The 25,087-nt window shown below is 39.5% G+C and overlaps 1 protein-coding gene across 2 annotated transcripts; it reads left to right on the top strand.

Annotated features, from left to right (window-relative positions):
• Positions 1-750: 750 nt before the first annotated feature.
• On the top strand, positions 751-25,086 carry ano10b (anoctamin 10b). Of its 2 annotated transcripts, XM_061036251.1 has the most exons (15): positions 751-911; positions 2,648-2,916; positions 11,518-11,691; positions 12,446-12,583; positions 13,540-13,656; positions 15,357-15,473; positions 16,722-17,060; positions 17,247-17,429; positions 17,632-17,687; positions 17,837-17,911; positions 22,604-22,768; positions 22,846-23,037; positions 23,130-23,267; positions 23,363-23,479; positions 23,566-23,738. In XM_061036251.1, the coding sequence occupies exons 2-15, from the start codon at positions 2,655-2,657 to the stop codon at positions 23,587-23,589; spliced, it is 2,097 nt and encodes a 698-aa protein (XP_060892234.1). In that variant the 5' UTR covers positions 751-911; positions 2,648-2,654; the 3' UTR covers positions 23,590-23,738. The 2 variants fall into 2 exon arrangements, with proteins under 2 accessions (XP_060892234.1, XP_060892233.1); XM_061036250.1 differs by having other exon boundaries at positions 23,363-25,086.
• Position 25,087: the final 1 nt, after the last annotated feature.

The following is a 25,087-nucleotide window of genomic DNA, read 5'->3' as shown; positions in this document are numbered from 1 at the left end:
AACCAGGATGGACAGTTGTGTAGCACTAAATCGTATTTTCGCTGTTACTTAAACAGTTTTGAAAATATGAAACAACTCTATGGTACTGAAGAGCTGGAGTGTTAAAAGAGACAAGACTATGGTCAACTGAACCCTACCATTTAAACTAGTGCCATAAAGACATACACACTTCTGGCAAAATGACCATGGCCTCCTGCCAAAGACAAAGTGTTAATAAAGTGACATATTTTTGCTTCAAATTAATTAATCAATCCATGTAATCATTTAGCTTGATAATTACTTATCTTTTTTTCAAATAACAGTCTTAAGGCAATGAGGTAAGGTCTCTTTCTTTAGTTAAAATGTTTGTTCCTGAAATATTACCCACCAACTAACAGTCCTAATTAAATCTTAATAGCATTTACATGAACTAAAATTGGTTCTCCATGGAAAAAAAGGTTGTTTAAATTAAAATGTCCAGATGATTATTCGTTTTACCTGCCTCAGCATTTTACCTACCTTGAAAAAGGTTTTGAACCAAATGGCGTATGTCTGTTGTGAAATGTTCATTTCAAGAGTAGTTTTCCCTTCTTCTTTAATATGACTTTCTGAAATATGATATATTTATAAATAAATTAATGTATTAGAATGGATTCTGTTATGTGAAGCCTCTTGTGAGATTTCTACAGAACAGTGGTACGGCATAAGAAACAAAGCAGCTAGGTGGAGCAATAGGACCCTGGGCTGAAGCGGAAGTAGCGCAGAGAGCAGGCAGTAGGGAGGAGTCTGCCAGTAAACCAAACATCTCTCCACACCCTGCAGTATAGGAAGTTCTTCTGCATTCCTTCCTTAGTCACACATACTCACACACACACTCACACACACACACACACACCATTAGATATCTGACAGGAACAACTAACTGAAGCTGGGTAAGTGTACACACAATGTGTTGTTTGTGTGTTCCCTGGTGTCTTTGCAGGAAAACTGAATAGATTTTGTGTGTGTTAGGGGTGGGGCGGGGGTGGGGGGTGGTGCATGTTTAGCAAAGCTTTAAGCTTATAAATAACAGGATCATCAAATGGAATGAATTAAGACAACCGAGTGGATCGAGATGTCTTGCCACTAGATGTTATCCTCTGGGTGTTGCTGATAAAAACAGAGAAAGTTCTGTTGTCTGCTGCTGGAGTATAAGTTAGAGTGGTTCAGAGAAACACAGACATGTGTTGTGTAAATTCAAATCACATGAGAATACTAATGACAGAGTTTTGTTTGTAAAATCATGGAAGATTGTGTCTGAAATAAAGTCTTGCATCACAATCTTAACATTTTTAAATTAAATGTCCAATGGTAATGCAAATGTAGTAATGAAAAATGTAATTCTTAGCTGTCAATAACTGACTGCTCTCAAATATGAAGATTGTATAATCTAAAATGCTGTTTCAGGATATTACAAGTGTTAATAGCACTTCCTCAGGAGGAAGCCTTTGAAGGGACAGACAGTCAGCATTAGATTTTCAGTCCTAGTTTACTGATTGATTATTGTTATACAGATCTATCCCATTACATTGTGGTAGGATGTGAGGATATCAGAGTCCTTTTGGGGAGCGACTGAACCCACCACTCATAATGCATCATAAGCAGAATGCATTTATAAGGCTTTATAACCTTCCTGATTGGGGATTTTAAGAATTCATTAAGTTACCAAGGTACTTAAGTTAAATTAAGTACCTTAGTGCAAAACTAACAACAGCATCTTGTGAATTTCGGGTCTCATAACGAATTATAACTCCCACAACTTTATTCAGTTCTAAAGGTTCATAGAGATTTGGTTCAAGATAAAGATTATAAGAGGTTATAATTTCTATGGTTCTCAAATAAGAATGTCCAATTAATACTTATAACATGCTATAAAGACTTTGTGCACATTATATTATCATATAACTCATTTATAAGAACTATAAGAAGCAGTTTTTGGTGGCTGAAGACACAGTACTTCACAGCAATTATCAAAACGATTGTCTTTATTTTGCAAAACATTTAAATATTTTAATAAACTTAATCAGACGTTTTCAAAAGTTCTCTGTCCAAGACAAATCAAAAATCTCAAACAGCTGTATTCATATCCTTGCAAAATATGATAGGAACAGCAAAACCTGTCTTCTGAATACAGATAATTGATTGATTAATTAAAAAAATTGATTGATAGGATTTTATTGTTAGACAAAGTCTGAAATTTGTCTTGCATCACATCAGCTCCATTTATAGACAAGAAACACAGATAAAAAACATTTGCCAGAACATTCAAACATCAAACAAATATTTCAAAGGCCTCCAACGCCCTTTACAGTTAGTCCAATATTCAAATCAGGAAATAAAACAAACATTAAGAACTATAGGCTGATAAGCACCCTAACCGTCATCTCTAAAAGTAGATCTGAAAAGGGCATTTGACACTGCTGATCACAGAGTTTACTAGCTAAGCTCACTCACTTCTCTGAACACGCTATTTTGTGGATAAATAAACAGAAACAGAAACAGAAAGCAGTGTTTTTTGGTCAACGGTGTCAAATCTACTTTTGAGTGTCCAGTACTAATCCAGCAGAAGTAGACTGGCAACATGTGGCAAACATATGGCAAACTAAAACTGTTTTGTAATTTCTTTCAGTTTAACCATGCGTAGGACAAGTGGTGATGAAGGTAGCAGCGGCAGCAGAAGCGAAACAGCTAAACAGCAAGAGGATAAGACCCAAACATTGAATGTTCCTAGCAAACTGAGTGCTAGTTCTGTTGGACCAGGCTGGACTAAAGCAAGTTGCCCCTGCTGTACATCCAAGAATGTGGAGCCACTTGTTTTGGTGAAGCTTGGAGAGAATGTTCGCCCTGAGACAAAAAGGTGGCTCATCAGACTGATAGGAGCTCCTCAGAAAGATGGGGGTGAGTAATAATTAAAAAGTATAATCTATTTGAGATCTGCAGAGGTCACTAGTCGACATTCATAACTTCATTGCTGAGATACATATCAAACCGTTATGATTAATTCACTCTCTCTTTCACACTGAGAGACAATTTTTGACAGGAGAGTTGCTTTCTTGCCTCAGTTTAGTCATTTCAAATTGATTGCAAATGCAAAGTATGTAAATATGGTTCTATAAAGGCCCTGACACACCAAGCAGACGGCAAATAACTAGTGGCGACGCCTCACGTCTTGGCCAAAAAATTGCACTAGAACACACCGCAAAGACTACAGCCGGCGGCCAACAACCACGTACATTCTGCGCATGCGTGAGGGGCGGTGATAGCTCGTTGTTATGATACGAGAAGACCACTTTCACACCGCTGTCGCACACCACTTATATTATAGGTAGCCTACTACTCGAGAATAATGTGTGATCTTAGTGGAAAAAGAAAAGAAGAGGCGGAGGCGACAAATAAGGAGAAACCGCACTAATGGGTGAAAGCATGGATATTACAGCAGCATGCTCAAGGGGCTTTCCTGAACCTGTGTCGAGAGCTGGAGAGAAATGAAACCTCTGAACAGCCAGTCAGAGAGATCCCTCTTACCAACCGCCGACGCCGATTCAACATGTCGAATCAGCCAAAAAAAAGGCAATTAACTTATTTAAAAAACTTACATGTGCTCATGTACTCATGTACTCATATGCTGCTCAGTCATCTACTTCTTCTTCGTCTGATTTTAAAGGCGGTTGGTATCCATAGTGTTGTATTACCGCTTACTACTGGCTCAAAATAAATCTACAATCTTTTGAATACCATAAACTTGTGAATAAGGAAAAAATACAATAAATAAAAAAATGTCATTCCCCATCCCTCATCCCATCGTCTTGTACGTCTAAACTAGCCTACTCTAGACTCTGAGGGCCTGAAGGCCTCTCTCAGCAGCCCCTGCATCTCTTCTCCAGTAACTCCCTCATTATCCAAGAAACGTTTTTGCTGCATTGACAAAAATTGCAATTCTCTCTGACTTTCTCTCAGCTTCAGCAGCAGAGTTGATCACCATTGCCAAGAAGGCTAAAAACATTATGCTGTCGTTACAGAAACAGTACTCTTGATGGTCTCTATCAGACTCCTGTTTCCTGGGGTTGAAGTCATTTTCTTTCTTTCTCGCTTGTGTTTTGGCTTTCTCTTTGATTTCAACTTTATACTTTCCATCTCTCTCCTTCTCTTTGGGCAGTCTGCTCCCCAGGCCTCATGCCCTCCCCCACACAGACTACATTTTGTTTCATTCATTTTTGCCACTACACATTTCATCACCACATTTACTACAAAACCTAAATGATGTATACTGGCTGGATAACTGATGTAATCTAAGAACACTATCTGGCAAGCATTCAGTTTCAAAGTGCAACATGACCGATTTTGTCGGACATCTCTCTACATCAATCATCCTGAACATTATGTGACTGTCTACCACTCGTTTACACTCTTTAAACATTCCTGCATCAACCATGTGTGACACTCTGTCCATTACTCCCTTAATAGGAGCTCTTCTACATAGTCGAAAACACGTTGTGGTCATCTAACTGCTTCAATGACAAAGCCCTGTTTACTTGAGTCTGTGACACACTCGACAACAATAATCCACTCCTTTTCACATCAACTAACTTGACAGCATAAAGTTTACTCCTAACCCAACTCACTACTTCATGTTTGTCTGACAAAAACTCCATAGTCGTTGTCTCTATCAGTCAGTTTTATTCAAATCAAAAAGGTTTCTGTCTCATTTTCGTTTACTTCCCTATAACTTGACATTTTGCTTCTTTTAATCTTTTTCCTCCCTGATTTCTTCCTGCTGCTTCTTTCAAACTCCTCCACGGTCCTCTCTCCTCCCGTGAAATCCTGCTCAGTCATCAACAGTCCAGAAAAAAGAATAAGAGCAGATCACACGTTAAGGACCCCAGAAGCTCCTTATCACTGCCTGACTAAATGACCGCACTTAAACAGTGCTGCCAAGACGGGAATTCCGAACAGCCGTCCCCATGGATGGTAAATGGTAAATGGACTTGAGCTTATATAGCGCTTTTTTAGTCTTCCGACTACTCAAATCGCTTTTACACTGCATGTCACACCTACCCATTCACACACTGATGGTAGTGGTCGCTATGCAGTATCATCCATCAGAAGTAGAGTCGGACCTAATCATTTTGGTGCCCTATAGGCAAGAGTTCAGCGGTTGCCCCTTATATTGCAGCCAGTTTGACCACTAATCACAATATTCATACACTTAAGGCATACAGCTTTATATTTAACATACTTTCTTTATTTTAAAATAAAAAATACTTCAAAACAAACATGAATAAAATGGTAACTCCAATATTTCTTATTAATAAATAAAAATAACTAGTGTAGTAGAACAAACAATATCAAACAAGCCAGTGCAGGGAGCAGAAGTGGTCACAGATGAGCCTTTGTTAAACAATATGCATTTTATAATATAGTGTGAAAACAAAATATGACTTTCTCTTCAGAGCAGTACAGAAACCTTCGCAATTATTTCTCAGGTGTGCCCAAACGTTTTCCTTACAACCACACCTACAGCATGCACACTTATCTGTTCAGTGAGGACTTCTTCACAAAAGAAGAAGTGTATAACTTACACTGGTTATTTTCACAACATGATGACTAATCTTTACCAAATGAAATTAAAGTGGAATTAACTGATGTTAACTCAAGCTACTGGTTAGGAATTAGGTAACACGGACGTTACTATGATCCATCCATAACGAGCTATCTTAACAACAGATAACTAATTGATCCGTGCAGCACCTTACCTCTGTGTCTTTTTCATTTTATTCCTCCTCTTCCTCTTTTTCATCCCTGGGTTCCCGAGGGCTTTGTTGTTGTTTTTTACATCATTTATAAACATGATATTAATCGGTACACTCATCATCACTCACTTCTAATGAGTCACCTGCCCTCCTCTTCCACAACACTGTAGTCAAGCCAGCCTCCACGCTGTTTTAAGGTGCGCTTGTAGAAAAGGCATTACGGGAAGAGCGCCTAACAACAAAAGTTTCAATTTAAAATCCCCCACTGGCTTGTCTATTGTTTGAGAAGTGGATGCTTGCTTGAAAAGAGGAAATAACAAGACATTTTGATTTGACGTTTCAAAATAAAAACTATATGAAATATGGAAAATAAACTACATTCCAGGTTTATTTCAATTTAAGATTAAACATAAATTACCTGTTACCATGGACTCATTACAGTTCAGACTGATAGTTCACCACCTCACGTTGTTATTTACTAATTATCAAAACAATCTGATGTAGCATTTCAAAATAAAAGCTATCTTAAATATGGAAAATATGATACATTCCAGTATTATCTCAAATTGAGATTAAAAATAAATTACCTGTTACCACAGACTCATTCAGTTCAGACTGAAATGAGACAAATTCACGGCAGTAGCAAGCCTCACTTGCCAGTGAAATGAACGCCAAAGCAAAGCAGGCTGAATGCACCAGGCAAAAACAGAGGCAAGCAAAGCTCTGCAAAGCTGCGTCACGGCAAGTCAGCAGTCTACGCAAAGCAGCAGTTATTCCTGCACCAAATGAATCCAGCATATCACATCACACCAGAGGAGCAGTTACGAGCCCAGCAAGCAGTCCCTGCCACACACATAAATACACCATTAATACTAACAAATAACAGCAAGGAGTTACAAGTCTTGCCATGAGGCGTACATACAGTACCGATCAGGCCGTGTCCGGCTGCACACAAGAGAGAGAGCAGCCCGTCATGCTTGTGCTGCAGCGGTAGAGACCAGCAGCGGCATTCATGCCTACCGAGCAAGTAACGCATCTGAATACAAGCAAGAATGTATGTTGAAACAGCGCATAGGATATAAGTTTTCATCAGAAACAGCTACTGTTCAATTCAATCAATCAATCAATTTTTATTTGTATAGTGTCAACTCAACAAGTGTTATCTCGAGACACTTTACAAAAAGCAGGTAGAAGACCTTACTTATTGCCAGGGGCGTCACTAGGTTTTAAGGACAGGGGAGGCTTAGCCCCCAAGAGATGCATAGGATGTGAGCGAACGTAGCTCGCGAGCACAAAATTTCACAAACAGCTAACAAAGACTGATAAATTATTTATTATTATTATTTCAGTCTGTTTTTTTAATACAGTACAAGAACAAACACAGGTTTGCACAGTAACAGTATGTTTACAGCATTAACAACAAAAGTAAGCCAAGTACACCATTTCTAAATAACATGGCTACAATTGCAAGTTACTTAGTGGGTGGAAGCATCAAAGAATGCCGTCTGTTTTTAAGGGTGGCAAATCGGTCTATCACTCTGTTGTGACTCATATGCTGAAGCGTGTCTTTTTCAATTGACATGACTGCAAGACTGTGAAGTCTTTTCTGACCCATTGTTTGACGCAGCCAGGAGTGCAGCCGACGCAGTGCACTAAAGGACCTTTCACATGAACAGCTGCTTACGGGCACTGTTAGGGCAACTTGTATGGTTGCCTTCAGAGAGGGAAACATGTCTGAATCAAGGAGGTCGTGCACAGACAACATATCTTTGGGTGAACATCCAGCCTCTGTTTTCCGGGCAAGAAAGTTTCTGGCCACCAGAACCTCCTCTGTTTTCAGGTCAATGCTGTAGTGTTTTGCAAGTTCATTCAAGTGTGATTCACTCAAGAAGTTCTCACATTTAGGACTGCATGCCTGGATGCCTTTTAGTAGCCCTGCATCTACACTGCAAAATCTTTGCTCAAGCTTGCCAACCATCCTATCCACACAAGGGAAAAGTAACTCTCTTTTCAATGTGTCTGAGTTGTTCAATTCAGTGCGTGAACCTGCAGTTGCCTCCAGCACAAAATCCTCAATTTTTCTCTGTTTATTCCTTGTCTTGGCACCTGGTTCAGGGATACTGTGGGTGTGGCACAGGGCTTTGGTTCTCTCATACAGCTCCGTGGCAAATGCATCTGTGCATTTGCCCTCAAGTGTGTCACATACTGCTTGTTTGCAGATCAAACCTCTAAAGTCTCTTTCTGAAGGAGCTTGTGGAGTCCTTCGGTTACAGACAGAAGTGACTGAAACATCAGTAGTGCATAGACTGCTGAGAACTTATAGAGCTTTGCTCTGAGACCAACAGCTATGGGGGATCCAATGGCAGAAAGGCACTCCAAAATGGCACACAATGTCTCAAGAACTGCACTGATTGATCGCAACTGACAGGCCCAGCGAGTGTTTGAAAGTTGCACAAGCTCAATTGTTGTCAATCCAAGCCTTGTCTGAGCCTCCATGAACTTATGATGATTCACTAGGGAGGTGCTGAAGAAAGAGTACACACACTCCAACAAGCTGAAAAGCTCCACAGCCTCTGGGATGGCCTTGCAAGTATGGCACAACACCAGGTTAAGTTCATGAGCATAACAATGCACATAGATAGCTTCAGGATGGAGCCTTCTCAAATGTGCTTGTACACCTCCAGTGGACCCACTCATGACGGCTGCACCATCATATGTTTGTGCTACACACTTAAGCTCTGCAAGACCATTGTTTTGGATCTGCTGCTGCAGCTCATTTGCAATGGACTGGGCATCAAATGACTTTATCTCTGCAAGGGCTAGGAAACGTTCTTTCACTGCCCCCTCTGACACAAACAGCTAACTGCTCTGATTATTCATCCCTTGCCTCATCTGCCATGATGGCATAGATTTTGGACTTTGTCATTTCAGACACAATGACACTAATAACTTCCTGGGCACAACAGTCAATCATCTCATTCTGGGATGTTGGTGAGATATAATGAGCATTTGATGGGGGGGTTATGTTTTTGAAAATTCCCTCTGTTTGTGCTGTCTCTACCTTCATCATGGCCATGAAAAGGGAGTCCCTGTCTCCCTAACATAGAAGTGACTGCAACAATTCGCCTGAGATACTCTCTTCTCTCTACTATCTCACTCACATTTGCAGGTGCTATCATCTGTGCAACGTTTCCCTGTTTGCTAGTTGCCTGGTAGCTTTTCCATGCAACGACACTGTCCTTAAGTGTTTGTGCCATCTCATGCTTGCCAAAGATGACTAAAGCTTTCTTCCAGTTCTTGCAACCACTACTGACCAAACTATCATGTTTGATGTTTTGGCCAAACACTCTACATGGGAAGCAGAAAGCTGTATTCTTGTTGACTGAATATTCTAACCAGTTGTGCTTTTCAAACCAGCTGTGGTGAAATGCTCTCTTCTGCGTACCAAAACTATCTTGTGGGTAGCTCTTCAGCTTTATCTGTCTGGGCCCTGTGTCTTTGTCACCTAAATCAAACCATGTAGTGGAGTGAGTTGCTGCAGCTGCTTCATCATTTTCACTCTCTTGGTCTGTTTGCACTCCTCTCTCTGTGATAACTTGATCTTCCTCTGCCTCTTGATCCATCTCTGGATCCCCTTGCTCTCTCTGACTTGACCTTGCCTGTTGATATTTTTCTCCCTCAGCATCTCCTTCTGCCTGACCCTTCAAGATACATTGAAACACAATGAGTTGAATTAAGGCTTCAGCCCCCCTAAAATAGGCCTAATGACGCCACTGGTAGCTTGCACGCTAGGTTTTTATTTGTCAAACATGGAGCGCTTGGTTCATTAATTGGAGCTAACTAATTGTTACTACCAGCAGTGATGAATACTTACTTTCTTGAAAAACTTTCTTATATCCATTCTTCTTCATTCACGTTTTTCTCCTCATGCTGTTCTAGTCGGCGTCCGTGTGCTTCAAGGTACACACACACGCTGCAGGTACCGAGTGCAAGCAAGGTCGCAGGGAAAACGTGGACTGGATTTTCAGTGATGTGGGCGTTCTCTATATGAACAAGTGGAATGGATTGGATAACGACGCACTGAAGGGGCTCTCTCTACCTTACACTATGAAGTGAAGGGAAACTGACAGATTTATGATCATATTTAAGTGAATAATGACAAGTTATATGATTATTTACTTTAATACTTTATATTGAATTTGTCTGCACTTTTATGTAAAAAAAAAAAATTATAATAAAAACAACAAATTATTTAGGGGGGCTTCAGCCCTAATGACGCCACTGCTTATTGCTATATTACAAAAACCCGGCCTAACCAGCATGAGCACTTTAGCAAAGCAGCAAAAGTTACAATGGTAAGAAAAAACTGCCTTATTAAAAGGCAGAAATCTTCGGCCGGCAGCCCAAATGATGTAAAGCATTGCGGCTTTAGGCTATATTCACTTGAAGGCAGATGCCACTGAGGGAATAATAACAAAATGTGTGTTGTACATAACCATATTTGACATTGTAAAAAAAAACACATACACCAGCTGTTATTGTATTACCGTAATATCCATAATAGAAGTCGCCCCAGTCTGATTTTAGTTTTAGACCGTCTTCCTGCATTACGATTTCTCTTGTGTTCAGCGAAAGTTTACCTCGTGCAGTTTCTGTGCAGCTGTGTCACTCTTTTTTATAACCATTTGTTTTCTCTTTGTGGAGTTAGGGACACATATTAGTGTAAGGTAGTTGAGCTGGTCTCTCTTAACTTTAACCGAGTCTTTTCCATCAGTCCACTGCAAGCTTTATTTACTGAACAGTATACCACCATTTTCTTTATATGCACCGTTATTATCTCATGAAAGAGAAAAGACGTTAAGAAGTGACGCTGCAAGCCTGGTCAGCATCGTTATGTATCCCAGCACAGCTTGCAGGGATACATAATGAATGATGAAATTAAATGAATTTTCAATTGTGTCGGGTTGCAATTGATGCAGGTACAAATGAAGCAGCCAACTTTTCAGATGAAAAAATAGATCAAATTGCGCCTTATACACTGATTTTTATTTTTATTTGTTTACATTTTGGCACATCAGACGATTTCTTTGATAGGCCTGGGTCATTTTGGGTAGAACTAGGCAAAGCCTCGGGTTACCTAGTGGTTACCAAGTGGTTACCTTGTGATTAGTTTCCCATTTGTTTCCCAGGAACTATGCAAAATTTGTGTACCTTATTGTAAAGAGTTACCACTACCTCCTATGTAGTTGACATGCTGACTGAGTACACTCCAGACAGGTCCTGCAGATCGTCAAATAAAGGTCCTTTAAACTTACCCAAAATTAATTCCAGATCAGCTCATGGTGCGTTTAGCATTTATGGTCCAACTCTCTGGAATTCTTTACCACATGAACAAATATCTGATACAAATGTGTCTTCTTTTAAAAGAACATATCTATTTGTACAAGCTTTTTGCTAAATCATTAATGTTTGGACTATATCTTGCACTATCTTGGACATTTTATTTCTATTTAAATATTTATTTATTAATACTCTTTTTTATTGTGTTGTGGTTTCATTTAATGCATTTTTAGTGTTTTTTTCTTTTCTTTCTGTCTTATATTTTTGTCATGTTGTTATCATGTTTGTTGTCTACTATATCTATTTTTAAGCACATTGTGTCGATGCTTGTCATATGAAATGTGTTATATAAATAAACTTGACTTGACTATAAAACAGTGCAAATACACCCTCTGTAACTGTACCCCAGGTGCTGCATTGCTAGCCCACCCAGGTGAGGATGCCAGTGGTGACATCATTATGGTTTCTGCCCCATGCTGTACATTGCTTAAAGCCACTGAGGAGTTAGGACTTTGTAGGATTTACCACGATGATAACATGGAAGCCTTCTCCTACAACAACAGACACAACTTCAAAAATTCAGGTACATCAATAGGGTTTTTAACATATTCATGAACAGTATTTCCATGTTAAAACCATAACAAAGAGGATGTGTACTAAAGTTTTTTGACATATACAAGGAGAATGGAGAGTCATATATGTAATTAATGTGAAAATTCATTGGTGACAGGTAAAGTTAATGTCTAAGTTTCTCAGATTTCTAAGTTTTAAGGCATGTTGTTGGGGTTTAAATAATTCATAGACATACTGCAAGTATTTTCTTTCTTCTATTTCTGATCCAACAGTTGCTGAGCCATAAAAAATAAGAAATAAGTGAGTGCCAGTGTCAGGTGCACAATATATTTCCTGCTTGTTGTGTGCAGTAGGGCTCTTCTAAGAGTTTCTAGCTGGCTTATTTTGAGGTAGTTTTACATCATCCTTTTCCAAAAAAGGTTCCCTGCAGATGTGGAATTGTCACTATGTCTATCAGGGTTTATAGATTTTATAAATCAGAGCATAATACGGCCCAACATCTGTGTTGAAAATTATTTGTTTGAATAGCCTGGACAATAGGAAGCATGCACCAACAGTGACACCAACAGTATTTTTTTCAGTATGAGATGGCCAAGGCACTGGCCTGATCTTCAGAGTGACAGGTTGCATTGTATGCTTAAGTCTATGGATTTGTTGTCAAAAAAAAAATTGCTGTGTTTAATCTGTTTGGATAGGTTTTTCTTAAATGCAGTGAATTAAGCAATTTATTTGGGTATGTCTTTGTCTATTAATGTGTGTAACAGACAACATGGAGATTTTCCTGACCCTTGCAGAGCGACAGTACATAGTGAAATATGAGCTGGATGGGCTCTGGGCACAGAGAGACCTGAGAATACCCGGCCTGCCTGACAGCTACACACTACAACACAGAGATAACATATGTGAGTGCTTCCACTGTGTGTTAACTTTAGTAAGGAGTGACATGATCATTACTTTAAAAACATTCATCAGGTTGAATACCTATAATTTGTAATTTGTAACGTAATTGTATATTCTTTTACATTATCCAAGTGTTATGTCCCCGGTCTAAGGGGACCAAGACACTACATGATAAGTGAACCCCGCTCTTCCCACCCCCAAGAAAGCCAGCAGCCCAGGTCGACTTCAGTCTTAACAAAGCATTTTTTTTTCCTTAAGAGCAGAGAATGGCCCAAAATCAATAAACAATAAACGTGCAGACACTTTATGCACCGTGCAGCTGTCACAGTATAGAAAAAAATGTGGCTGTTTGCGTTCACGTATTGCCTACAGCCCTAATCTCAGGAGTTTTTCAGGAGATTTCCGTATGTGTGAAAAGGCTTATAGAGTGTTTAAAGTTAATAACCAATTGTGATTTACTGTTATTGGATATACAGTAAAGACACTCATGTTAAAAAAATGTGTGGTCACCTATTGTCCCCACATTAAGTCAGCTCCCATATGTGCACTATCTCCTGTTTATGCCTAATCCCTTCTGATATAGCTGCTTAAAAGAAATTCCCCCATTGGGACAATTAAGTCTAAAGTCTAATTTTAGCTATTTTGGCTTTCTTTCACATTTCATCAACAAATTATTTTAGTCATTGTAGGCTTTGTAGCCTGGCGTTAATATTTTTGTGTATGTAGCTTTAAAAGTCAGGTTAAATCGTTTTCTGCTTTGAAAACTAATTTTCCCTCACCCATAAACTCAAGCTACTCAGTAAAGAAATGAAAATAAGAAAATCATGCTATTCTGAGCTGGCCCATATGTTCGTTGATGTCTTTTTTTGTGTGTTTTTTTTTTTCATTTGGTGCAATGCAAATTCCCCTTGGAGCAAAACAGACATCATTCATTAATTCATTCATTTTATTGTTGCAGGGAGGAAACTTGGGTCAGCAGGTGTTATTGAGGACATGTTTCCCCTCCACAACCAAGACAAACTGAGGGATCTCAGTGAAGCCTGGTACTCAGGGAATCAGCTGTCTCAGCCACTGGGTGGGTGAAAATAAAACATATGCAAGCGCGCACACACACTATGGGGGTGGCCTATCACATGGCAGCAATTAAATGCATGTAGCAATGTAGACATGGTCAAGACGATCTTCTGAAGTTCAAACCGAGCACCGGAATGGGTAAAAAAGTTGATTTAAGTGACCTTGAACGTGGCATGGTTGTTGATGCCAGACGGCCTGGTCTGAGTATTTCAGCAACTGCTAATCTACTCGGATTTTCACACACAACCATCTCAAGGGGTTGACAGAGCATGGTCCGAAAAAGAGAAAATATCCAGTGAGCGGCAGAGGTCAGAGGAGAATGGCCAGACTGGTTTGAGCTGATAGAAAAGCAACAGTAACTCAAAAAATAACCCCTCAATTCAACCGAGGTCTCTGTGTACTAATTGAGCAACATTTAAATGCCACAGCCTACCGGAGCATTGTTGCTGACCATATCCAACCCTTTATGATAACAGTGTACACATCTTCTGACGGCTTCTTCCAGCAGTGTAATGTGCCATGTCACAAAGCTCATATCATATCAAACTGGTTTCTTGAACATGACAAGGAGTTCACTGTACTCAAATGGCCTCCACAGTCACCAGATCTCAATCCAAAAGAGCACTTTTGGGATGTGGTGGAATGGGAGATTCGTCTCATTTATGTGCAGCCCACAAATCTGCAGCTACTTTGTGATGACTTGTTGAATCTATGCCACGAAGAATTAGGAGGTTCTGAAGGCAAAAGGGGGTCCAACCCGGTACTAGCATGGTGTACCATATATAAAGTGGCAGATGAGTGTATGTTTATTTACTTACTTTTACATTTCCACTTTTGTTTATTTCTGTATGTATGTGTCCATGTTGTACCAGGAAAAGTGAATATGTTAATTAGGTGGGTGTTCCTGACATCACTCTGAAGCATGATGGATCAATTTGGAAACCCAGACAGAAGCAATCGATTCCTCACATATGTCGGAATCGTAGCCTGCTATTGGTTCAAATGAGATAGTAGGCAGAGGCCTTTTTCTGCTTTACAAACTTTGCATCCATCATGTTTTTAGAAAAATTTCCTAGAATTCTGAATGGTTAACAATCTGCACAACTTCAGAAACCTCGAACCTCCCTTGGTAGAGATCGTTATTTTCAAGAACTAAAGCAGATATAAGTTTACTGCCCACCGCCTAAAGGCAGCAGTAGTAGATTCAATCACATCGATGTAACCAATCCTGCTTCAGAGTGATTTTAGTGATCGCCAACCTAATTTACATTTATTCTTTTCCTCGAGCAACATGGACACAGGAATACTGAAATAAAAAAGGCTAGATGTGGAAATGTAAAAATGTATGAATACAACTGTAGTAATACAAAAATAAATACAGAAATCAATGTAAAAATACAGAAATAGCCTTTTTTATGAATGTTGAATTCCCCTACCCCCCCCCCCCCCCCCCCCCCCCACCACACACACACACACACACACACACACACACACACATGCTTTTATGGACACACACATACAGCATCTGATGCATATATACTGTATATTCAAAGTCTAAATCAAATGTTTTTCTAGGTTTTCCACATTCATCTCTTGTCAATTCAGGAGTCGAATTGACAAGAGATGAGTGCATTTTTTGTGTGCTAGTAAGATAATGGAGCCATGCACAGACTAACAAAGATTGTCTCTTGCTTCTACCAGATTCAATAAATGAGTATTTTGGAAGCTCAGTGGCTTTGTACTTCAGTTTTCTTGATTGCTACACCTGGTCTCTGCTTCCACCAGCACTGCTTGGCCTGTTGATAACATACTTTTCAGGTAGGTGTGTGAATTTGTGATTTGAGGCATAATACATAGATATAAACATAGATATATATGATTTTATTGCACAATGATAAAAATATATATTATCACCACAACTCCCTTCAAACTTTATAAGTGATTTAATACTTCAAAGGCATTTTTTTATTTGTTGAGAGCACATACTTAACAGAAAATAAAACAAAGAAGGCTACTGAAATATTAAGATTTCTAATACAAATCAGCGTCCCCATTTTCACTGAACGATATGCTATACACCAAAAGATAATAATGAGACTAGAGTAGATTTAATATAATCTACTATAAATCTGGCAATCAAATCATTTTTATCAACTCCCTGTATCTTTAGATGTCCCATATTATACTCCTTTTCAACAAGTTTAAATAAGTCTCAGAACTCCCTAAAACGTGTCAGATAAGTTTCCTTGCAAAAAATCCACTCGGATCTTCTATTTTATCATGCCCATAAACCCCTTTATATCAGCCCTGCTTAGAACTGGCTGTTTCTGTCTCTATAGCTTTGGATGCAAGTGAGCTGTGTTTCACCACGCCCCTCTGGAAGGGGGATGTTGCTTTTCTTTTGACCATACCCTAGTGTTTACGGTGAGAAGGCAGACCCAGAGGGCACAACAAACAGCTAGGTGATTTTCCCTTTGTGATGTCACAAAGGGAAAATCTCCAAATTGCCTGTTTGAGCTGACATTAACTGAAAAGTGGAGCAGGCAAAAGGCAGAGGGGATTGACTTTTCAAATAATTGGGGGGTTTGTATACAGGTTAGGGACACATATTAGTGTAAGAAAAACATACCCAAGTGTATTTTGAGTAATATGTGACCTTTAAAACTAGATCAACAGCTGACTGTAATGCAACAATCATTTGTTCATCATGATAATTCTGTATAAATGGAATATTTTCCTTGTAAAAACAGCTTTTTGCCCACCATTATGCTTTTCAAGGTCCAGCCCAGTGTGAGTCTCCATGTCAGTGCCTCAGTTTTTGGGATGCTCAGTCACACTTTGTAAATTATACATGTAGATAAACATATAATAAACCAGTATGAGTCCTGTAAAAAATATACTAGCTAATACTACATACTAGCTACATACTACAAAACGACCACTACCATCAGGGTGTGAATGTGTAGGTGTGACATGCAGTGTAAATGCGCTTTGAGTAGTCGGAAGACTAGAAAAGCGCTATATAAGCTCAAGTCCATTTACCATTTCCATCTTTGGCCATCACAGGGGACGTTCAGAATGACATGTTGGAGTCAGTCTCGAGTTCAGGGGTAAAACTTCGTGGAGATTACTTGGGACCAGCGGGCTACAGTCACGTGATCCAGGCTGTGTTCAGCATGCTCTGGTCTACAGTGGTTATGGAGTTGTGGAAGCGACGGAGCTCTTCCTCTTCCTACCGCTGGGGGACCAGTCACCTAGCAGAACACTTTGCAGAGCCCAGGCCTGGTTACCATGGCGTACTTGGGGTCAACCCTGTGACAAGTCGTGTGGAACCACTCTTTCCTGAATGGCGGAGGGACTTACGTATCGCACTAGTGTCAATCCCAGTGGTGGGGCTGTTTCTAGGTACAACTTGACTTTTTGATTTGAATTGAAGTCATAAGTAAGTCAACTAAGCATTTAGTGATACAGAAGAGTGTAAAGAAATAGGTTCCAGAAACATATGCTCTTCTACCCTAATTTGTTTTTGCAAGATCTCTTCCCATTCCTAAAGGCCTCATGTCTCCTTCCCTTTCATGCTTTTTTCAACAGTGTTGGTGGTACTGGGTATGCTTTGTTTCTACTGGGGGGAGGCCGAGATGCAAAAGTTACATAAAGATTGGGACTCCCTGCTGTCTCAAACTTTTCTCTACATGCCCTCAGTGGTTCACATCGTCTTTACAAATGTTCTCGCGACCATTTACAAGAAGGTGGCACTGTCTCTGACTGAATATGGTGAGTGAATGGAAAAAAAATGTAAAACATAAGAAATATTATTTTTCTCTATTGAGCATTCAGTAAGTATTGTGGCTAAGATGCAGAGAAGAAACATTCAAAAAAAGAAGCAAAAGTTAGCTGATGGCATTTGCCAATCAATAAAGGAAACATTTTGTTCATTATGCACGTGGTTAGCTAATAATTATCTTTTCCTCTTCAGAGAACCACAGAGAGGAATCTGCCTTTGAAAATCATCTGACAGCCAAAGTCTTGGTGGTTAGTTCCCTTACTCATTCATTATCTCTTTCTTCTTCTACTTCTACTACTACTACTTATTATTATTATTATTATTATTATTATTATTATTATTACATTAATACTACTCTAAAGACTGTTTTAGCAGATTGTTTTCTCTCTTCCTCCAGTTCACCTTCTTCAACTACTTTGCAGTACTCTTCCACATTGCATTCTTCAAGCAGGATGTACCAATGCTCTGTAAGGTAACAGCTAACACTAAAGTTTTAGACTGATCTTCAAACAGGTAACTAAGTGATATAGTAATACAATTCAACAACTCTATGGTGTATTTGAACCCAATTTTGTGTGCCAAGATACAACAGTCTCTGAGGACGCTAATAATTTAAGCCTAATTGTGTGTGGCTGAGGTTCATTTGCATAGAAAGGTGCCATCTTTGCCCCCATTTTATGCATAATGGCTGATTCATTTATAAGCTACAGCACCAGAGCATTGAGATTCTACAAATGAAATAGCTATGTTTTACCCATTCTGATGTGCTATCAAGGAGCTTCAAAGTATGTCAGTATGCTGTACACAGAGGGAGAGAGATGTTCTTATGGGCGCAAGTTGTACAGAGAAACCATTATAGACTGCGACAAAACTTTATTTGACTAATAAGCCTGATAACAGAGTTGAAAACAGCACTGTCCAAATCAATGTTGACAAATGCTTCCCAGACCACCTACACATTCTGTTATCGGATCTCAATCTGTCCTCAAGACCAATTGGGTATACCTTTGCTTAAGTCTGTCCACATGTGATCTGGGGGGTATCCCATCAAGATGGCTAAAGAAAGCCAAGCTCAGCTGAAAAAGCCAGGCTGAAACTAGCGCCATCTCCCAATTAAGCCTCAAGTCGTTCCACTAAAACAATCCAGCCTTATCTAATCAAGGCTGATTCAAGACAGGCCAGGCAGTAATGTCCTGAAGAACTGTTGCCTGTGAATTGAATGTTCATTTCTCTGCCATAAGCCTTCTCCAAAGTAATTTCAGAGAATTAGGCAGACCACTTGTAACCACGCCAGCCCTGGACATCCAGACCTGGCATCTTCACCTGTAAAATAGTCTAAGACAGCCACCTTGACAGCTGATGAAACAAATGGTTTGCATAACCAAAGAATCTCTGCACAAAATGTCTGAAACCATCTCAAGGAAGCTCATGTGCATGCTCGTCTTCTTCTACGGTGTTTTGACCTGACTGCAGTTCGTTGTCAGTTTACTGTATACGATAATAAATTATTGGCTTTTATTTGTCTCATAAGGATCACTTCTATACAAGAATGGCGAAGACATGTTTTCTCAACTGTAGTTTTAAAGAACCTTTTTTTCGGCTTTATTTTTTTTTTTAGGCCTGGGATGTATTCTAGAGATGTATCTCTCTGAGCCCGAGTACTAAACTGACACGTTCAATTCAACGTTCACCAAAAATATGCGCTTGTGTAGGAACACTTAACAATCCTGTTCTACTCATTTGCATGTATCACTGCTAAATTATTGCCCAGAAGATCAGAAGTTAATGTATAACTTAAAAAGAACTAAGCCATACATTAATCAGCCACTATATGATTGACATAGTGAGTAATTAATTAGCTGCTATGAATAATATATGCATTTATTGTTTAACTCCTTAATGACTTATGTTATTACAGATGGAGCCAAAAATAACACCCACCATTTCCGTGGTGGGACCTCGACTGTACCGTGCTAGGTCCTTGGACCGTGCAGGGTCCGTGACTCTAATGAGATCCCCCACGGTGACGTAGTCGATGGCATAGTCAACGCGGGCGGATTTGTAACGCCCCATGGAAAAAAGTTGCAACCGTTAATCTAACCACCAGGAGGAGCAGTGATTATGGAAGCTAAAGTGATTACTGTATCTGAAAAGAGCTGCGCGCAATACTGTATCTGAAAAGAGCTGCACGTAATACTGTATCTGAAAAGAGTTGCGCGTAATACTGTATCTGAAAAGAGCTGCGCGCAATACTGTATCTGAAAAGAGCTGCGCGTAATACTGTATCTGAAAAGAGTTGCGCGTAATACTGTATCTGAAAAGAGCTGCGCGTAATACTGTATCTGAAAAGAGCTGCACGCAATACTGTATCTGAAAAGAGCTGCGCGCAATACTGTATCTGAAAAGAGCTGCACGCAATACTGTATCTGAAAAGAGCTGCGCGCAATACTGTATCTGAAAAGAGCTGCGCGTAATACTGTATCTGAAAAGAGCTGCACGCAATACTGTATCTGAAAAGAGCTGCGCGCAATACTGTATCTGAAAAGAGCTGCGCGTAATACTGTAAGCTGCACGTAATACTGTATCTGAAAAGAGCTGCGCGTAATACCGTATCTGAAAAGAGCTGCGCGTAATACTGTAAGCTGCACGTAATACTGTATCTGAAAAGAGCTGCGCGTAATACCGTATCTGAAAAGAGCTGCGCGTAATACCGTATCTGAAAAGAGCTGCGCGTAATACTGTATGCGTCAGTCTAGCACGCCTAGGCCTCTCTCTCTCTGTGAGAAATAGTCTACTGTATCAACACCCTCCTAAAAGTAATGCTACATGTAAATTTGTATTTTTGGACATGGAGGGTTTAATCATGATTATAGAATCTGTTTTTCTCCTCATCGTCCCAGCTCCTCCGTGCGCTGTGTGTTTTCTGCCTGTAAAAGTACAGGTTTTATATAGTACCTGTTCTTGGTCTGAGATTAATGTAAGAATAATTACATTCCCAACTGTTCAGCTAGAGTCCCGAAGCAGCTCTGCAAAAGCCAGCAGTAAATTTACCCGATATTAAAGTGCATTGATTTTCAAGCAACAGTATCCCATTATACAAGGTTGTTAATTTAATTTATATTTATTCACGAATTTTGTTTATTAGCCTACTTATTCATACAATTTTTATTCCAGGTTTAGTGATTTGTACACAGCTAATACAAGGCGCCAATCAAGAATAAAATTAACCAGAATGAAAATCCTGGCTGTGCATTAGAATTGAAGTTGCCAAGCCTCCCGCTACTGTACATTAAAACAGATACTCAGAATGCGACTGACAATGTACACATATTTTAACCTATTTAACCTCTCATTAACGTCTGAGTTAATCATTTTATCTGAGTTAATCGTTTTACCCGATAGATCATCCTAATGATCCAAAACACAGCGCCTTAAAGGGCCCATATTCTGCTTTTTCTGGTTTTATATGCTCTTTAGTGTGTTTTCCATGTATCCTGTGCATGTTTAGGCACGTCTATGTGCAAAAATTCAAAGTCCGCGTAAACGTGGCTTCTCCTACTAAAAAAGTTGCCAGTGTGACGTCTTGTCAGTGTGAGATCACTGATCCAAGCCCATTGAGTTACAAGCCTGACTAGTGACTACCAGGAATTACTTGAGAAATAATTGAAAAATAACTTTTATCTTTGAAATGCCCTCAACAAGAGAAAAAACAGAGGTCTAATCCCTTAGGGCCTGTTGACAAACCCTGCCAAACTTCAGGGATATGACCTCTGATTGTTTTCTATTTTTTGAGGGCCTATCTAGAATAAGTTATTTTGAATCATTTCTCAAGTCATCACTGATATTCAGACCTCAAACTCAGTTTTATTGTGAATTGCTGGCTGTATTTACTTGTAATTAATAGTAATGATTCATGATAATTAGTAATTAACAATTGTTGTTGCTTCTGGGTATTATCTGAAAAGTCAAATCATAATCAGCACCTGTCTGAATTCATCATTAGCTAATAATATTAAAAAACATTATCATGTTGTGACTTTACTTGGTGGGGCACAAACATTATTTCGTCATGGAGAAAACAGGGTTAGCCCTAGTGGCCTCAAGAACTACAGACCAGTGGAATTGACATCCCATGAAGACTCTATAGATTTACCCTGACCGATGGTTAGGCCCCTCTTAGGTGCCCTTCAGTTCGCCTACTAAACCAACAGGAGTTACTGTAAGAAGGCCATCACCTTCCTACTGAACCGAGTCACTTTGACAAGCCAAACAGCACTGTGAGGGTCCTTTTTTTTTTAATACTCCAGTGCTTTCTACGCCATCAGGCCGGCTTGTACTGGGTGTAGGCTGACAGTGATGCAGGTGGATTCTCATCTCTGATTCTGGTTTGCTGACTACCTGGCTGGCAGGCCACAGTATGTGCACCTAAACACTGTGTGTCAGACAGAGTGATCAGCTTGTGAGTGTACTTCGACAATAAACTGGACTGGTCAAAGAACACTGAGGCCATCTACAAGAAGGACCTGTACCTCTGCTTCCTGAGGAGGCTTATGTCCTTTAACATCTGCAGGTCAATGCTTAGGATGTTCAACGAGTCTGAGTTAGCCAGTGCTTGCTGTTGTGTGCTGGGGCAGCAGGCTGAGGGTAGATGACTACAACAGACTCAACAAACTGATCCACAAGGCCTGTGATGTTGTGGGGATGGAGCTGGTGTCAGTGAGGAGGATGCTGTCTAATCTGTGTGTCATATTGGACAATGTCTACCAACCACTCCATGATGTGCTGGTCAGACATTGCAACACCAACATGCTTACTCTCACGATATCTCTATCTATTATCAGTGTATGCATTTCTATGTCCATTTTTCACCAAGGGATGACAACTTCGATTTTCTTTTTGGGGACCCAAATCTTATTCGACAAAGGAATTTTGACTAAGTGTTAGAATAGGATTCCAGACGTATCTTCTGGCATTGATCTGGATTTCCCTTACATAAGATGTAAGTTGTTATTCTGATCCACATTAATCTTTTTGGACAAACTAGGCCCATGATGCTATTGGCATCCACTTTGTCATGAGTGTAAAGTGTATTTTTTAAAGTCAATGAATGGAAAGGCCTTGTGAAAAGCAATATATTCACATATTATTTTTTTTCTGTCGAAAGCGTCTAGGATCTTTGCTGATAGTGACCCAGCTGGTGAACCAGGTGACAGAGGTGGTCATACCTTTACTGGTGGATAAGTTCATCAATGTCACTCACAGGACAGACAGTGAAGACGAACCACAGGAAGATAAATTTAGGAAGCAAGGCACCATGCCTGTTTTTCCTGTGAGTATACAGTATTTAGAGAGGGTCAGGTGAAAAACTCACATTGTTTGACACATTTTTTTATTTTTTTTACTAAGGGCCTGTTTGCAGAGTACATCGAGCTCCTGGTGCAGTTTGGGTATTTGAGTTTTTTCTCCTGCGTGTATCCTCTGACAGCAGTGCTATTGCTCATCAACAACTTGACAGAGATCCGAGCTGATGCCTACAAAATCTGCAAACTCTTTCGAAAACCCTTCTCCCAACCTGTGACTAACTTGGGCGTGTGGCAGGTCAGCAGAAAACATCATGTACAATTCAAATTATATACTGTCAGTACTGCCAATCAAGAGTGAATTGTTCATGTCATTCTCTTGTGTTCAAGACTGCTTTTGAGGTCCTGAGTTTTGTCTCTGTCATGTCAAACTGCTGGCTACTGCTGCTGTCACCACAGTTACAAAAGCTGTTCCTGGAGGGTGGAATTAGCAGCACACAAACTATACTGTTAGCTGTCTTGGTTGAGGTAAGAAAGAATTCAAAGTGGTCTTTAATTAAATCAATTTTAAAATAATACCATTTCTGTGTGCTTCTCTGATATTTCAACATCATTGTTTGCAGCATGTGCTGATCTTGGTTAAGTTGGTTTTGGCAGTTCTGATCCCTGATGAACCGGACTGGATCAAAAAAAAGAGAGAGCACACTGAGTACACATCCATGCAGGCCTTGAGACAGCAGGTTAAGTATTCTCTCCCCATGCATCACATTATTAAGCTCTTGATGTTCTTCTTTATCTGTTGGACAATTTTGTTTTCCTTTTCCAGAAGCTGCTTGCTGAGGAGTCCTGATGAGTTTCAAAGGAGTGGTGGTGCTGTTACATGTAGTGCTGTGTTGAGCTACTACAAACAGAAGATACAGTTTCATGTGGACCAAGGAAAGTCTTGGGTCTCCAGCAGAGCCCACAATGCAAACCAACATGCTACTAAAGTTTCCTGTATGCTTTTGTGTCTCTGTTTTCCCGAATAATTTGCTTCTGCAAAGTACAGCATTATGTATTCGTAGCATTAGACATCAACTAGGAGGGATGGTTCGTGTTTCAAAGTGCCCTTAACACAATTTATGTTGTGATTAAAGAAATGTACACAGGGCATTCACAAACAGTGAGGTGAAAATGAAAAACACATGTAAGACTACTATCCAGTGAATAACAGGGACAAGGAACAGCAAGGATGCAGTGGCTGTCCACTTATAGGAAATTCAGTCCAAATGTACGAGACTCCATTCGCACTGTAAACCTTAATAATCAATTCTGATTTCCTGCAGAGTTCTGTATAATAATTATTTTTTGGCTGTTCATAGTACTGTTTAAATGTGACATATATCTGATTCCCATTTGAACTGTTCATGATTCTGAACTGACCCGCATGCACAAAAGAACAATAACATCGAAGATTTCACACCCATTATAAAACCAGCTTCTTTTAACCTGGTTTGAAGGCTTTTCACTTTTAATTGACACTGCAGCCACACTCTTCTGTGGCCACGTTCAGCCATTTCTTTTAATATGCTATCAGTCAGTAAAAATATGACCCCTCAAGTTTTACTTGTACAAATTGCAACCCAAATTCCTAAAAGATCTAACACAAATTAGTTTCCCTCCTGTGACTTCTTCTATGGCAACTATCTTCCATGTTGGTTCCATTTAGTGTGAGTGACTTCTCATCCCCCGTCGTGCCAGTGCAGAACTTTTGTGTCATTCGTGAGTGACATCAAAGTTGCATGCATTGGAACCTGGCTGCCCAAATCTGATTTGGAAAGATCCGATTCAATGTGACTTGCACTGTTGAAAGTAAGTTCATAGCAAAAACACACATTATTATATTAAAATGGACAAAAACAACTACAATCAAACTTGCAGTTTGTGTTTTTAGCCATTGTAGGGTACCAGCTGAGTGAAGCAATCTGTATTTACATTGCCCAGTAAGGGACAGAAAACCTGATAGATGTAGATTACTTGAACATCCTCTCTGGGGATCAATTAATATTAACGTATCTTAAAAACAATTTATTTTTGGTATTTAACACATAGATGTGTTGGTTAAATTTTACAATAAGGGTACATTAATTAACTATTAATGCATTAGTTAATGCATTATTAAGCATTAACCAATGGTTACTAACAGTTAACTAATGTGTCTAGTAATCATTTACTAAGGATGTTCATGTTAACTAAGGTATTAATAAATACATTATTTAAGTGTTTTTAAGCATGCTATTAACATTTGTTAATGCAGTAATAAGGCTTAATTAACAGTAAATTCATACAATAATAAACATTAAGAAACT

This window comes from Labrus mixtus, chromosome 4, assembly GCF_963584025.1.
Source record: "Labrus mixtus chromosome 4, fLabMix1.1, whole genome shotgun sequence".
NCBI classification, from domain to species: Eukaryota; Metazoa; Chordata; class Actinopteri; order Labriformes; family Labridae; genus Labrus; species Labrus mixtus.
Note: the sequence above shows the minus strand (reverse complement) of the source record. Positions and strands in the feature narration are given on the sequence as shown.

What these genes read in the sequence shown, in the direction of transcription:
- ano10b (XM_061036250.1), top strand. Translation starts at nt 2,655, where the DNA reads ATGCGTAGGACAAGTGGTGATGAAGGTAGCAGCGGCAGCAGAAGCGAA. An exon ending in AGTGGTGGGGCTGTTTCTAG is followed by an intron (nt 17,061 to 17,246) that starts GTACAACTTGAC and finishes TTTTTTCAACAG; the next exon opens with TGTTGGTGGTACTGGGTATG. An exon ending in ATGTACCAATGCTCTGTAAG is followed by an intron (nt 17,912 to 22,603) that starts GTAACAGCTAAC and finishes TTCTGTCGAAAG; the next exon opens with CGTCTAGGATCTTTGCTGAT.